Source organism: Crocodylus porosus, unplaced genomic scaffold, assembly GCF_001723895.1.
Source record: "Crocodylus porosus isolate Cpor-Errol unplaced genomic scaffold, CroPor_comp1, whole genome shotgun sequence".
Lineage (NCBI taxonomy): Eukaryota > Metazoa > Chordata > Crocodylia > Crocodylidae > Crocodylus > Crocodylus porosus.
This window is the reverse complement of record NW_017728906.1, coordinates 77,341,360-77,357,085: the sequence shown is the minus strand read 5'-3', so window position 1 is coordinate 77,357,085 and position 15,726 is coordinate 77,341,360. Positions and strand designations below refer to the sequence as shown.

Here is a 15,726-nt window from a genome sequence, read left to right as displayed (position 1 = left end):
CCCTTTTGTCAACACGATCCCTCCTGTACAGGGTATAGCCCTTTATACCCATGGTCCAGTCATGGGTGGAGTCCCAGACAATATCTGTCCCTAGCCCTGATGAACAATAGGAATTCTCCTATTGTGCATAATTTAAAAATAAAAACAAACCCAAAGTTTTTGTCCTTAGCTTTTACTGGAAAAGAGCTATCTCATTCATCATGCCAACTTGAAGTGTAATGCACAGTTAGACTGGGGCTAAGACCTTAATGAATTCAATTTAATGAGACATACGGTGGCATATGTACTGTCAAGGATGATGTAAACTTTGTGTGCAAAATCAACCTGCATTGAGTGCATATAGAAAAGGGAACAATCAGCAGCCTCTTCATAGGTGTGACCTGCAGGGACTTAGGTAAACAGGCTTGCCTCTCTTCTGCTCTCTCTCCTCTCACAACTGGGATTATATGGAATTGTAAGTAGCACCATGTAGTGGGGCACTGGGCTGTGTCTGCTTCTTCAAGTGAGCAAGCAGCCTGAGAAGCGGCTTGTAGGTGGTGAAAGGGGGCTAATGAAAGACTCACCTGACCAGAAGAAGGCTCAGTCTGGATCTATATAAGCCCACAGCCTGAACTGGTCAGACAGTTTCTCCCTGGAAAACATGAAGTAAGGAGCTTTTGGCAGCAGGAGCTAATAGGACTTGGATTTATGTAAACGACTCTGCAGGCCTGGGCACAGAAGCAGGTCACCTGGGCAGAGAAAAACTAGGTTTTACAGGTTAATAGCCTTTGTTTTATGGTGTCTGCCAGAGGGTTGAGCTGCTTCTTTTTTATTTAAGTAGCATCAGTGGTTTAGCCTTGGGCTTGCTGTGGCGGGCTCAAAGCCTCCTTACAGAAGTGGTAATCCAGGAGCCCACAGACTGAGAGCAGGGACCATTAAGAGGTCCAGAAGCCTGGGGAAAGGCTGAGGCACAGACTAGAGGGTCCACATGCCCAGGGAAGGGCTAAGCCAAGTCAGCAGTTCCACAAGCTCAGAGAGGCTAAACTAGACTAAAGGGTCCCCAAGCCCAGATAAGGTCTAAGAGCCAGATTAGGGAGTCTGAGAGGGGCTGCATGCAGGACTGAGGCTCCAGAAGGCCAGAAGAAGGGGCTGCATGTGGGACCAGGGGTCTGGGAGCCCAGGAGAAGGGTGAGTATATAAAAAGGCAACATCAATGAGAGAGAACACTCATGAGGCTTGGTACAGGAGAGGAATGAAGCCATGCAATCTGCCATTAAGGCTACTGGTGCCTGGCAGAGGTACGGACAGATCAAAAGGGCCTATAACGTTGGGGGCAGGACTGAGACTAAGGAGACCCAGGAGGGATCCAGTGGTAACTGGGGAGAGCTCATGGGAAGCCTCCCTTACACAATCTTCAACAAGAATAATGTGTGGCGGGCAAGTGACCAAGGAAGGGCTACAGTCAAGTCTGAGCTAAGCAGGAGCTGTGCAGCCACTGGGTGGTGTCAGAGCTGCTCCTGTGGCTCTGAGTTTGCTACACTTCAATGGTAATTGCATATTTTTGAATCCATCTGTTGCCTTGTTCCCTGTGAAATCTCTCTCAAGAACTAAAGATATAGAAGTTTGGTGAACTTGGCTGTTTTTCTTGAACCCAGTTCATATATATTATGTATTGTACCTACTGTAGAGGGAATTGGCACAATTCCCAGTAAAGGTTACAATGTAAAACCAACCTACAAGCAAACAAACTTTTCACTTAATTTCAGAATTGGGTAAACTGACTTTGAAATAAATGTTTGTCTTGTACTGATGATACTCCTTTCCTGCATAAATACTACTAAATACAACTGTTCAAGTTTTAATCCCTGGCAGGCACAGAAAAAATGTCAGCCTTCAGATAAATTCATAGTGATTTTGCTTGTAGATGTAAAAGCTGTCAACCAATAAGAATGAATTTATTTTTAGAGATTTATTAGTAATCTGTCCCATCCGTTTGTTGTCAGATTATCCTTTGGACTCATGCAGAATAATATCGCAATTTGCATTGTGACCTTTATTAAGGGGAAGGGTGACATGAGGGGAAAATCTCAAAGAAATTTCTATTTAACTTATTTTGGGACTTTCATTTAGCATTGTATTTGATTAAATAAACAATGTGTCGGAGATTATGCCTACTTAATAAAGCGGCAAGTCAGGACCAGACTCCATGAAAACACAGCAAAAAGAAAGCTGTATAAGAAGCTTTGCGAGCCTAGGCAGAAGAGAGAGCGAACAAGGGCTTGTAGTAGAGCATGGCTGTCTGTCATGCTTTTTTTTTTCCTGATTTTTATGCAGACAAGGATGGGTTTATTATAAATGTAAAGGTCTTAGGCCCTAAGAAAGGGCTGACACAGTCTTCCTACCCTACGGAGCTCAAGACCGCATTAAGGCTGAACATCCCTTTCAGATGATGCATCTCATAGGGGCCCTGCCACCAGTAGCTGTTTCTGCATGCTGTCTCTCCCTCTTTTCTCTGAGAGAAGGCAGGACACAGGAAGTTTACTTAAGTCACAGCTCCATTAGCAGCTGATGAATTGCTGTTAATTTGCAATCTACCTGAAACAGCTGCTTCCTGAATCAGACTAACACTTTTTCACATGCTTGTAGAGCTATGCATGGGAGCTTAAATGCTCTGCCAGGAGAAGGTTTAGAACTAGCACAAGAGATGCTGGCACTTCCCTTTTTTGAAACCAGAAAACAACAGAAAACACCCTTAAAATAGATACAGGAAAAGTACAAGAACATTGTTAGAATTCGATAGTCAGGTATGAATATAGTGAACCCTCAATAATCAGAACTCCTGGGGAGGTGATATCTTTTATTAGACCAACTAGATAGTTACAGCAAAATTTCTTTATTTGCAGTCTTTTGGGTACACATGCCCTTCCTCAGACATAGGAAGATTCAGAGAGTGTAAACTTTCTCCCAGGTGTAAATGAAAATTCATATTTCACAGGAGAGCTGAAAGCTTGTATAATCTCCTAGTTGGAAAAGTTCATTTTATGTAGAATAGGCTCAGATAAAATTTGGAGCAGTCTATTTACTTCAGGGTTGTTTGATGCCAAATAGGACATTGAATTATGCTTCTTTCTTGTTATGATGTTTCATATTTCACAGGAGGGTGGTGATGGAAGGCTGTCTTGGGCAAGGAACTTCGGTTGTGTTGAGACTGCTCTGTGACCATGGAGCAAGGGTGTCAGCATTCAGGTCTCAATGTATTAAATTGTTTCCTTCTTGTAAAATTACAAAGTTTTCTTTTCAAAATCCTCTTCCCCCTCACCCAGTCCCCAGCTAGCTGTGGCTACACTGCCTTGGCTCTGCACCCAGGAGCAATAAAGTCTGGCACAAACTGTATTGCAGTTTATTGTATCACATTAATATTACATGTAGATGTGCCCAGTGAAGCTAAGATGTTTTTATACCTTTCCAAACTGATTGCACTATTATGTTTGTAAATACAGGAGAGATTCTATAAGTGAAAGGTTAAATCCTGAGCTCCATCTTCAGACACCATCCTATCGGTCTCTCTGAATATTTTACCCACGTAAGATTAAGGTGAACAGGACGTGGTTTCAGAAACTGATCCCTTATATTTAATTATTTACTTGAGTAAGTTCACTTTGGTTATCTGAAGGTAATTATGAGCCTATGGGCCAAGTTACACTGGTGGTTTTGAGGCAAGATTTATTCAGTCCTTCTTCAAGCAAACTCCAGCTCTGTGGAACAGAACTCAATGACTGTATGAGGAACAAATCTGAGGAATATCTGTTGCAATTAGTCAGTGTAATTTGGCTCTGATTAGAGTAGTGTTTGGCCCAAGTCATTTAAGTGTGAAAACATTTTTTAGGCTATTGAGTCTCTGGTTACTTTCCCATTAAGGAATGTGCTATGTTCTGTCACCTTCTTCATCACACCAGCAAAATGGGAATGTTCCACAGCACGGCTGCAGCCAGGGCTTCCACACAATGTTGTAGGCAGAGAGCTGCTGTGGGACTGGACTCAGAGTGCCATGGTGATCCCACACAGCTCTTTCTATTCTGCTTATTACTGCGTCAAACAGGGGTTCAGTGTCAGGTGAGAGAGGATTGGCCTCAGAAGGGTCTCGTGAGAGATCAAAAAGCAAAGGAGGATCATGGTGGGTTACATCTTCTCCAAAGCAGTGGCAAATTCCACTTTTATAGCAGGCTTCAGCACCCTCTGGCTGGAATACTGGAGTAGTATAATGAGCCTTCCACAGCGCACCACCTGGAGAGAAACAAGCTTAAATAATATAGTGGCAGCAGGAGACAGTGGGTGCTTCTACATGTGCAGTAATGTGCTGTAATTACTGTGCATTAAGTTAGTATCTGTAATAACAGGTACTAACTTAATGCGCAGTAATAGGCACTACTGCACAGTAGTGCCAGTGCACAACTTTTAGGTGAAATTAATGTGCAGTAGACGAAATCTACTGTGCATTAGTGCATTAGCATGGTTTTTGCTGTCATGAGCTAATGCTCAGTGGAATTAATCTACTGCACTGTGTTGTATGTAAATGTGTCCAGTGAAGTTTCTTGCAAGATTGGTGTGGATCAACCTATGTAAGGTTGCTTCTGACCTGTAGCTTCCAAAGAACCTTCCAAACTCTGTGGGCACACTTAGTAAGAGGTAAAACGGAGCTGCTATCTCCTGATCATGGCTAGGTGGGAGTGTAGTAGCACATTTCCTCAAGACTCAGAGTATTTTCCAGTGCTTGCAGGCCCACATATGGTAAACGCTTTCTTATTTTCCTTTTTCTGGGGTGTTTGTAGCAGAATACCTTCCACATGGACAGCTAGCTGAATTGACTGGTGCCTTATGAAAGGGAGAGCTGTGTGCCCCTGAAAAGTAGGATGGACATAGCTCTTTCTCTAAGAGCTCTAGGCTTCACATGGTTTGCCCAGAGAAGGTTATTTAAGGCCTCCCCCCTACAGTGTGTAATCAGAGAAGATCTAGACTGACCCTTGTCATAATTTATTTCCAGCTGCATGCTACCCAGTGTAGAAGGTAGGGGCTTTTACCAGATATCAGCCGTAGGTAATTAAAATAACAGAGTCCAGAGACCCATTTTAAACTTCGTATGATGAACACAACAAGACTGCAGCTCTGCAGCAGCATGTTTTATCGAACTGTTACATTGGCCACTGGCTTTCCAGGTGCAAATCTATAATCTGAACAGAACACTGTAAAAACAGGAGGCTAGCAGGAGGCTAGGCCAGCAGGCTGTATAATAATGAAAAATGACAACGTGCTAAGATTGAAACTGAATGTAGTTCAACAGGAGATTTTCTTCCCCCTGCATCCTGTGGTCAGAAGGCGCCACACTGATATACGTTAAATCATTCCTAAAGAGGTGGAGGATGTGACCAGAAAAAGGGAGAAAAATTAGAAGTGATGCCTAACTCAAGAGGCGAAAGGGAGAGTTAGTGTTTGGAGCCTTGTAGTGCACAGAGCACAAAAGCCTACATTTGCATTCTGCATACACGACATTTTCTTTCTGCTTCAATGGAAACTGCTGAACTCTTCTCCTTTGTATTGTGCCCTGAGCTGTTCTCCATAACTCTGTGTCTAGAGCTTCATTCTTTTGCCTGAGACATGTATTGCTGAAGCCAGTATATCTTTTGCTAATCAAAAACTATTAGGAGCAAGGAAGGGAAAATAATAATTCATCTGAAAGGAAAGTTTAGCAAATGCTTTTGTTAAAAAAAAATCTTTGGTTTTAATCCATTCTGTAATTAGTTTTCAAATCACTTCCCATTATCAAATTCAAACCTTTAGGCTGTATTTCAGGACTTCAGAGTAATAACTTGGGGTTAAATTCCCAAAGTATTTTTTTCTTTGAAGCTAAGCTGTTTGAATGCCTTTTCAAATTGAATGCACTGTTATATTTGTAAATACAGAAATTATTCTATACACAAAGGGTTAAGTATTTCCAAAATATTTTTTGGATTAAAATAAAACATTGGTATAGGCAACCTCCTCTCTCATTTGTTAGCAAAATATGATGTAAAATATGATGGAAAATATGGCTTTTATTGAGGGACATCTCCATTAAATTAGACAAAATGTATTTTAAAGCCATTTATTTCCCAATACGCTGTGCTTAAGTTTGCCTTTGTGTAGGTATGCAGGCACATACCTGTTACTATAAATGTATTTGGAACTATCCTTTTGCTAAAGAGATACCTAGCAGACAGATACATGTGTTTATTTATATATAATACTTTGGCTCTTTTGCATTCAAAAAACCAATCTGGGTATGTATTTGGATTTTTTACTAATGTTTGAACCTGATTATCCACAGCGTTGGATGCTGTGTAGAAACTTGCAGAAGTGCAAAATGGGTAAAGAGTGGCAGCAAGGTGCCATGACACAAGTTGTAGGGCAGTGGAAGGTTCATCTATGTTAGCATTGCAGGGTGCATTGTGCAGTTAACCAGAATTAGCCAATGTTAGCTTGTTAGTCGACTGAAATACCAACTGAAATACAGCTACTTGCTTAACGTCATAGTTACGTTCTTGAAAAATGCAACTTTAAGTGAAATGATGTTAAGCAAATCCAATTACATCACAGTAGTTACCACTAGCAGGGGGCAGCCAAACAATATTATAACTGAACATCATGCGACTTTAAACACGTATGTTCTCTAATTGATCAGTGACATAATAACAAAAAAATGTTAACCAGGACAATGCTGAGTAAGGAGTACCTGTAAAAGAAAAGAATGGAGGAGAACATTGAATATGAAGTAGACAGGCAATGCAGAAGTCAGTCGCAGTTACAGCCAGCATGGCAGAGAAGAAGAATGCATGGTGGGATCTGATGGAACCTTGACAGAACTTGAAGGATGTGTGTGAATTTTAGGGCAACATGTTAACGAAATGTGTTCAGGAAAAAACTGCTTCTTGAATCTGTGTAACTCACCAACCCATCTGGTGACAATCAATCAAGTTAACAAGCAGAAAGAAGCAGACTGTCAGTAATAAGACTTATTGTGCCAGGGTAGGGAAACGGACTCTTTAACATACAGACAAAAGACTCTTCTAGCCTAGATGAAAGGCCTAGTTGACGTGTACTGAATAGAAGACATCAGGAGACAATGGTTTCAGATTCAGGCAGTCTGACACACATGCATGAAAGGAGAATAAAAGTGAAACATGAATGTGATATAGTATAAAATGAGTATAGATACAAAGAGAAATCAATCAGACTCCAAAGAGTCTGCCTGCATGAAGGGAAATGAAAGCATTGGAGCAAGAGAAGAGAAATTTGTTCCGGATAAAATTTAGCAATATGTAATAATTCTTGGTTTACTAGTTTTTCACTTAACCAGTTTCATGCAACTAGATTTCAGCTCTAGCCACATGCTAAAAATATATCTGATTTTTTTTCATGTTAATGGACAAGTAGAGATGCAAATTATGAAGGTATTGAGCAAGTGATATTTTTTCCTGCTTGTGAAGAAAAAATTGATGTAGTAGTTATGAAATTATTTCTATAAAGCTGGGGCATTTTCATTCTTTATACAGCTGTCTGCATGTTTTTCAGTGAGATAAATGTAGAAAGATATATAGACAAGTGTGCAGTTAAGCAGAACACGTCGGGGATTTTACATGCTAGGAGTAATGCAGAAATATTAACAATCTTTTCTGGCTTTTGAAGGTAAAACTGTTGTGTTATAAGCTGATGTAAGTTCTATTTAGTTATTTGGGGCCAGATTCCCAAAAATACTTAGATCTTGCAGTGTCGATCATTGTAAATATATAACTCCAAGACAAAGAGCTGGTGGATTCCTCAATTCCAAGTTGGGTGTCCAGCTTTCCTATACAGTGCAGTAGAACAGCCAGGTAAGGATCATTGTTTCAGCTAATGAGGAACAAAGTACTAAGGAATGGAATTGAAACACCAAATTAGCTGTGTGGCCAGAAACCGGAAACTCTCTTTAGCCAGGTAGGACCTTCTTTTCACTTGGGATCCTAAGTCACGAACCTACTCCTGGGGCTAGATTCCTAGTGCCATCTACAAGGAAATGAGGGACCAAGACAGTATAACAGAATACTGTTTTAGAATACTCAAGAACTGAATAACTTCCCAGAATACCCAGGAACATAATGGATCAATGCATTCATCTTAGGCATGGGAGGCATGAACTGAAATCCCTGCTGCCGGGTGTTACATATCAGCTCTGTGATCTTGGGGAACACTGGCATAGGACGCAGCCTGTCTGACTCACAAAGGACTTACCCCTGCCCCAAACAAGAACTGATTAGAGGAAGAATTACAAAAGACGATGAAGAGGCACATCTGAATCCCTCCAGATAAGGGTGATAGGAGTGAGGCAACTCCCCTGACACTGGAGATGGAAACCAGATGACAACTCATTTACATAGGAGAGGCACCTTCATTAGCATTCAGGATGGAGAACAGAGATTCCAAGGCAAGGACCACACTGAATTCTGGGGCCAGAGAAGCAGGGGAGCACTGCATGATGGGGGATCTCTGCTCCAAATGCTAATCAACCCATGTCTGCGCACACCCAGCTCAGCATTTATCAGACCAATTCTAGTAATGACTCCTTTATTGGTACCCAAAACACTGAATCTGCCTGTCTGTTTTGTGAGCTCCCTCAGAGTAATGTCACCCATCGCCAGCAGTGATCAGTTCCTGTTATCCAGCATACGAGCCATTCAAGCTTTGCTGAGTGGTGAGATCCCAACTCTCTCTCTATTTCTCTCTCTCTCTCTCTCTCTCTCTCTCTCTCTGACTCCAGGGTTACTCTCTTACTCCAGGCACAGCTTTCTACGCTTGACTTTTGCTAATCAATCTTGAGCTAGACTTCCCCAAATACCTAATTGAAACTATGTAATATTGTAACTATTTTATTTGTCTCTCTTGTATCGCTATTACTACTGATATCATCATAAGTTCATATACCCGGCAATAAATAACTTTTATGGTCAAGCTGGTTGCTATGCTGTCTCTCTGAATCTCATTTACTCTTCCTTCCCCTTGACCTCCCCATTTGCTCTGCAGCAACACTTTTCTTACCTAAGCCAAAGATCCCTGTAATGTCCAAAACTATGGTGGGGTCTGCTCATTAAGGGAGTTACTAATAGGACCATTGTGACAAGAGATTGGGACGTGCTGAGTTTTGAGGTGCATGAGGGTATAGCTGAAAGGGCTGATCAGACCCAGACTGCTCAGATGTACTCTATTAGTGTGTGTGTGTGTAACTGCATTTATTATTGTTCTGATGAAATAAGGGATGAACTGAGTTCAACGCACATGAGGGTGTGAGCCTGTCAATGCTGAATAATCCGGCCTGACTCAGATGCGCTCTGTTAACCTGTGTGCTTGTGTCTGACTGCATCTTATTGTTCCCCTGATGAACTGAGTTCAAGGCATGTGAGGGTGTTAGCCTGTCAATGCTAAATAAGCTGACCTGGCTCAGGCATGTCCTGTTAATCTCTGTGTGTGTGCGTATATGCGTTTGACTGATTTGCTGGTTGGTGGAACCCAGCCCCATTGAAACGGAGTCCTGCAAGATGGCTCTGTTGGTGGTGAGGACTTGCAGAAGGGAGAGATGGAGCTCTGTATAGAAACAAGGAACACAAGCAGCACATTGATAGAATTCCAGAGACCCCAGAAACATAGCCCTCAATAATGAGCACACCTCAAAGTGACGGGCAAATCTGGTAACAAGGGGTAGCCAACCACAAGTGGCACAGGCAGTCTTTGTGTGTGGCACATGGCAGATCAGGGAGGGGGCAGACAGCACAGTGGCAGATAGGGTAGGGAGCAGAAAGCAGAGTAGCACATTGAGCTGGGAGCACAGGGCAGGGAGCAGAAAGCAAAACAGCAGATCACTAAGGGGATTAGAGTGGTAGTGCATGAGGCTTCATTTGTGGCATGCCTTCCAAAAAGTTTTGCCCCCATTGCTCTAGTGGGTCTGATTCAGTGCAGGGTCTTGAATTTACATCTCCTGACCACCAAGTGATTGTAGCATGGGTCACTCAATCTCTTCTGCTAGAACTGTTCCATGTTGTATAGATCAGTGGTGCTGGATGGGTGGTGTCCAGTCTGATTGCAGGCTGGATCTAGCTCAGGGGTCAGCGATCCCCAGCATATGTGCTGAGCATGGTACACAAGGCCATTTTGCTTGGCATGCCACCACCAGCCTGTGCTCTAGAAGCCTGGGCTGCTCTCAGCAGATGGCTGGGCTGCTGCAAGCCCTGCTGCAAGCAGACCAGGCTCTGTGGTTGGCAGCTGCTACCCAGAGCCTGGGCAGGTTGCAGCCAGAAGCCTGCAAATATCTGCTTCGGGCTCCAGTGTTAGCTCCATACCGGCAGGTGCATGTGTGCCTCGGAGTGGATGGTTTGAGGGAGGTGGGGAACCTGAGGCAATGCAACCCCGGCCTCTCCCTCGCTGCTGGCACAGAGCTGATGACTGGGCTCTGGAGCCTGGTACAGCTGTTTATAGCCAGCCTGGGCTCTGGGCAGCTGCAGCAGGCTGCAAACAGCTGTACTAGGCTTTACAGCCCCGGCATCAGCTCCATGCTGGCAGCAACTGCATGTGGACCTCAGAGTGAATAGTGGGAGGGCTGTGCTGCCTCATGCCCTATCCCCACTGTCTGCTCTGAGGCACACATACACCCACCAGTATGGAGCTCATGCTGGAGCCCCGAGCAGATGTTTGCAGTCTTCTGGCTGCAACTGGCCCAGGCTCTGGGTAGCAGCTGCCAACCACAGAGCCTGGTCTGCTTGCAGTAGGGCTTGCAGCTACCCAGCTGCTTGCTGGGAGCAGCCTGGGATTCGTGGCTGGCAGCAGCTGAACCCGCCTGATTCCCACCCACTCTCAGCCCAGCATCTGGTTCTGTGTGTTTGTCTGACTGTCTGGTTCTGTGTGTCTGCGTGTGCACACGTGTCTGGATGCGGATGTTTGTGTGCATGTGTCTGTTCTTGGTGCATTCTGGTTCTTTTTGTTTGTGCACATGGTTCTCTGTGTGCATGTGTCTGGTTCTCTCTCTGCTCTCCTTTTTCTTTCTTTTTCTCTCTCTCTCTCTCCTCTTTCTCTTATTTGTCTCTTTTGTTGAGCATGTTGCAATGAGAGAGAGAAAAAAAGGAATACAGAACAACAGAGGCAACATTTATGATTATTAAATATACTAATATGCAGTGCATCCTGCCATGTACTCCCCCCCCCCCCCAATCCTTATTTTGTTTTTCTGGCATGCTGGCACTCTAGCATCTTCCAAGATAGACATTGTGGTTTTTTCAGCACTCCGGCTAAAAAACGTTGCCTACCCCTGATCTAGCTGGTGGGCTGGAGCCAGCATGTGGGGATGCCAGACCCAGGCTCAATAAGCTGTTTCTGGGAGGGTGCTGGAGTGGTCTGGCCCCAATTCACCAGGTGGGCTGGGAGGAGGACAGTCTGGCCTTGATTTGATGGTGTGCTAATGGCCTGGGTCAGCTGCAATCCAGCTGTTGTGGTGGGCCAGTTGTCATGGGCCCAATCTAATTATGAAAGGGCAGGGGGTGGGGAGCACCTCAGGGTAGGTCTATCCATGTAAGGACAGGAGAGGAGGGGTCTGGGCCAGGTCTTATCCAGCCAGGCGGGGCTTGGTAATTTGGTAGCAAGGGAGAGATGGCATTATTTCTTGTTACCACTCTCCTGCCACTGAATGTACTGATGTGTGAGAAGCCCTGTAGGTTAGATGCCATAGCTCCACAGGCTAGATTTGGCCCATGTACCAAGGATTACACACCTCTGGTATAGATCATTAACCATTTATTGGAGCAGGGGGGACTTCAGCCTCCCGCATCCAAAACAAGGGCTCCAAATAACTGAGCTACAGAATAGCTGGTCTGAGCAGAGAATGAAACCTGGTATTCCCACATCTCTGGAGAATGTTCTAATTCCTAAACTATTCTGGGGTACTCCAAGCCTGTTACCACACTCCCATACCTTCACAATGCTCAGAGCACACCTTGGGAAATCAGGTCCCGCTTGCAAGACAGATGAAGGAATATCTATTCTGGGAATCTCACCTCTGGTGCTCATACAGAGCAAGACAGTAGCTGAGCAGCAATTTTGAGAATGCCAACAGTGCCTGAAAGGCAGACATATGAATCCAAATAGGCAGATATGCTACTGAGTACTTAGGTACCTAACTTGGGGTGGGCAACTGGGGCATGAGCCATAGGCACTCAGTGAAGAATGGCATCAGAATGAAAGTGGGGGGCTTGAGGCTCCAGCTATGTGGAACAGAGCAGGGTTAGGAGTTCCCTTGTCTGCTGTCATTCCTTCTCCCTGTGGGAAGCATCACTGCTGTGAGGGCAGCAGTCAGTTCACTCCCAGTATCCAAATGAACCCTTCCCTGGCCCTGCAGCCACCACTGAATTAAGGGTTTTGGGTCTTCACTTGCTGTATAAAACTAAGGCAGTTGTGGGGCCAGGGGAAAGTTAACCTGGCTGTTAGAGGTGATGCTTCTTCTTACAGCAATGTGTCCTATCCCCTCTCTGCTCTGAATATCTGAATTCCTTCTTGCTGGTAGAGCTTTAGCACTTCAGTTACAAATCTAGACATTGCATAATGCCTGGCTGACCAAGACTGGTCTGCAGCTGATGGCATTAGATGCTGTCATATTTAGAAATCTCTGCAATTATTTTTAATCTCTTTCTTTATTCAAAATACTTTGATGCTTGACTCATCCTCTGAGCATTATAATGTGGCACAGCAAAGTAAAGTGACACTGATATGCTCAGGTCATATGTTTTGGATTATTTGTGTGCTACTGCCCTCTAGTGGAATGTTTCATAATGACCTGCCTGACTTGATTTCCATTTTTAGCTGAGCTAGGGAAGTTACTCTTTTGAATATATTGGACATGTCTACATGTGCACATTTAGGCTAGAGACAGACATTCAAATAGCCAGAGCCTGAATTGATTCAATCTTTGAAGGTTAGTTTAACTTGCAAAGATTGAACTGATTTGCAAGTGTACAGACATACATGTTTAATTCTGGAAATGCAGGCACATGCCTGCAGTGGCTCAAGCTAGAAGTCAGGGTGTTAGAGCAGCCCTCCCTTTCCTTTGCAGCACCTGCAAGGCCAGAGGAAACCTGACCTGGGGAGTATGGCCATGCCCCCACAGGGGATGATATGATTGTGAAGGGGTTTAAACCCCAACCCTGGCCTGTAAGGGTCCCAGCCAGGCTGTGCCTGGAGGGGTAGGGGGGAAGCAGCCCTTGCCATACTTGTTCCTGAGGCCAGACACCAGCCGGAGTAGTGCCTCAGGAAAAGAGGGGCAGGAGGTGGGGATTAAACTCTCCTGTCTCTGGGCAGGCATGGGACCCCAGTCAGGGCCTGCCCAGCTTTCCCTCCTGCTCTTGTTCAGGTAGTGGAGGGCCTGGCCAGAGCCAACCAACATGGCTCTGCTATCCATCCAGAGCTACCCCTGATCTAGCTGGTGGGCTGGAGCCAGCATGTGAGGATACAGCTGCAGCTGTGGGGCTGTGGGGCTGAGCCCAGCCAGCCTGCAGGTGTTGCTGAGGGCTGAGGCAGAGGGGAAGCCTGGGCTGGGGCTGCAGGGGCTGCATGGCCAGATTGCTCCTGGCTGCCTACACCCAAGCTGGGGAAGCTGTCATGGAGCCACAGCCATCTGGGAAGGGCCCTGCAGGGCCAGCCTGTGGAGGCAGGGTCCTTCCCAGCCTGCTGAAGCTGTGTGACAACCCATTCTGGAAGCACAGGAAGGGCCTGGCTTGGGAGTGGGGTTCCTGGGATGGCTCGGAGGCACTGGTGGCCCCTGAGCCTAGTAGCTGCCATCATACACCCTATCCTGTGCAGCACCCGGGGCTGCAGGTGCACAACCAGCTGCGGGCTGGCTGGGGCTGAGTGGGGTCTGTTCTACTCCCCTCACCTCCAGCTGCTGCTGCCATGGCCATGCTGCACCACTCTGGATGTGTGAGGGGGTGGAGGGGTGGGGAAGCTGGAAACTTCATCCATGAGGCTTCTGTCCAGCACATGGAGCTGAGGCTCCATCTCCTGGATGCCTTGGAAGGTGGAAGACATTTGGGTGGAAGGTGTCCGGGGGCTGCAACTGGAGCTCCATGCGCAGGGCAGAAGCTACCAGGTTTGGCAGGGCTGTTTTTCTCCCCTCACCTCCAGCTGTGGCTCTTGCTTCTGTTGCACTGTGCAGCCACTGCTCAAGGTGGGTGGAGTTTCCTTCAGCCTGGCAGCTTCAACCTGAGCTGGGCTACAGGTGGATGGCAGGGGCCATGCCAGCCAGCTCTGGCCATGAGCCCTATCCTGCTGCTGTAGTGGGGATGGGGGGGAATGGTTGACGGGGGCCACAGTCCCCTGGTAGAGGGGAGGGGAGGGAATAAATCTCCTCCCTGCTCCCTTTGTCTCAGGGGACCATGCATCTGGCCACATGCCCACCCCTGCTTGGGCTAGAGAGCAGAGGGGCAGAGCCATTTCTGTTCCCTGGAGCAGACAGCATAGCTGCAAAGTGTCTGGGATGCTGCGGGACTGTGATTTAACTTAAGCCAGGATGGGATCTGGGACAGAAGTTGCATAAACTGGTTTGACCCAAATCAGTTGTCTGATAATACATTCAACTAGGTATATCTTAAATCAGTTTCAGCCATTTTGAAACCGGTTTATGTGCACTGAACCTATGTTTCTGATCACTTATGCTGGTTTATGTGTAACTTCTGTGCTTAGCCCTAATGCACATTAGCCCAATTTAAGGTGCATTAAGGGCATGTGTCTACATGTGCACACTTTTAACGTGCCTTAAAATTGACGATTTTAGGTTATTCAAACCTAAATTTCATACCTGCATAAAGCAGGTATCAAATGTATGCATGAATAGCTAAATCACATTAGTGAACACATAGACACACTAATGCACATTAACGCAGTACGTGTCCACTGACTTTGGACTAACTTTAGTCCCAAGTTGGTCCTCACACCTGCATTAATGTACCTTAGTGTATGCATGTGTGGATGTCTGCCTAAATTGCCTTGATATGCATTAGGTTAATGTGCATTAAGTTTAGGCACATGTAAAAGTATGTGTAGACACCCACTGAACAGCTAAGATATATAGACCCAGCACTTGATCTTCAAAGGGGCTTAGGCACCCTGCTGCCCTTTAGGTGCCAGACTCCAAAATTTAGATCTTCAAAACCCCCATTCAATTAACATCCAATCTAAAGTCTCAACGTCCTGACAACACAGAACAGCCTAGCCCCTGAACCCCAGTGAGATTCCCATTCTAGGCCCTACTATTGCTCCTTAAGTTAGAGCAAAAGCATGAGCTATAGAACAGCCTGGTAGTGTCTGGGAGATGGTAGTAGACCTGGGTTCTGGTCCCAGTGTCTAGATTTTATCCAAAGACCTATTTAATGTAACATTTAGAACAGGGGTGGGTGAAATGTGGCCTGGGGGCTGGATATGGCCCACCAGGCCATTCTATCTAGACCACGGGGCTCCTAAAAATTTAGAAAATTAATATTTATCTATCCTGGGCTGCCTGTCATGTGGCCCTTGATGGCTTGGCAAAACTCAGTAAGTGGCCTTCTGCCCAGAATAATTGCTTGCCCTTGTTTTAGAAACTGTCATGTCAGTAGGGAGTAGAACCTAGGACTGTCTGTGTACCAAGGTGAGTCCTACCTGCTTCACTAT

General features: G+C 45.4%; 1 protein-coding gene across 3 annotated transcripts in view; it reads right to left on the bottom strand.

The window, feature by feature from the left end:
* Positions 1–2,014: 2,014 nt before the first annotated feature.
* Positions 2,015–15,726, bottom strand: part of LOC109306118 (arylsulfatase D-like) — a 35,393-nt gene continuing 21,681 nt past the window's right edge. For 2 of the 3 annotated variants that reach the window (XM_019529375.1, XM_019529376.1), the window contains exon 10: positions 2,015–4,263. In XM_019529375.1, the coding sequence (XP_019384920.1) occupies positions 3,905–4,263 (359 nt within the window). In that variant the 3' untranslated portion in view covers positions 2,015–3,904. Of the gene's footprint in view, positions 4,264–7,426; positions 7,488–15,726 lie in introns of those variants that run through there. The other variant, XM_019529377.1, reaches the window with a different exon arrangement.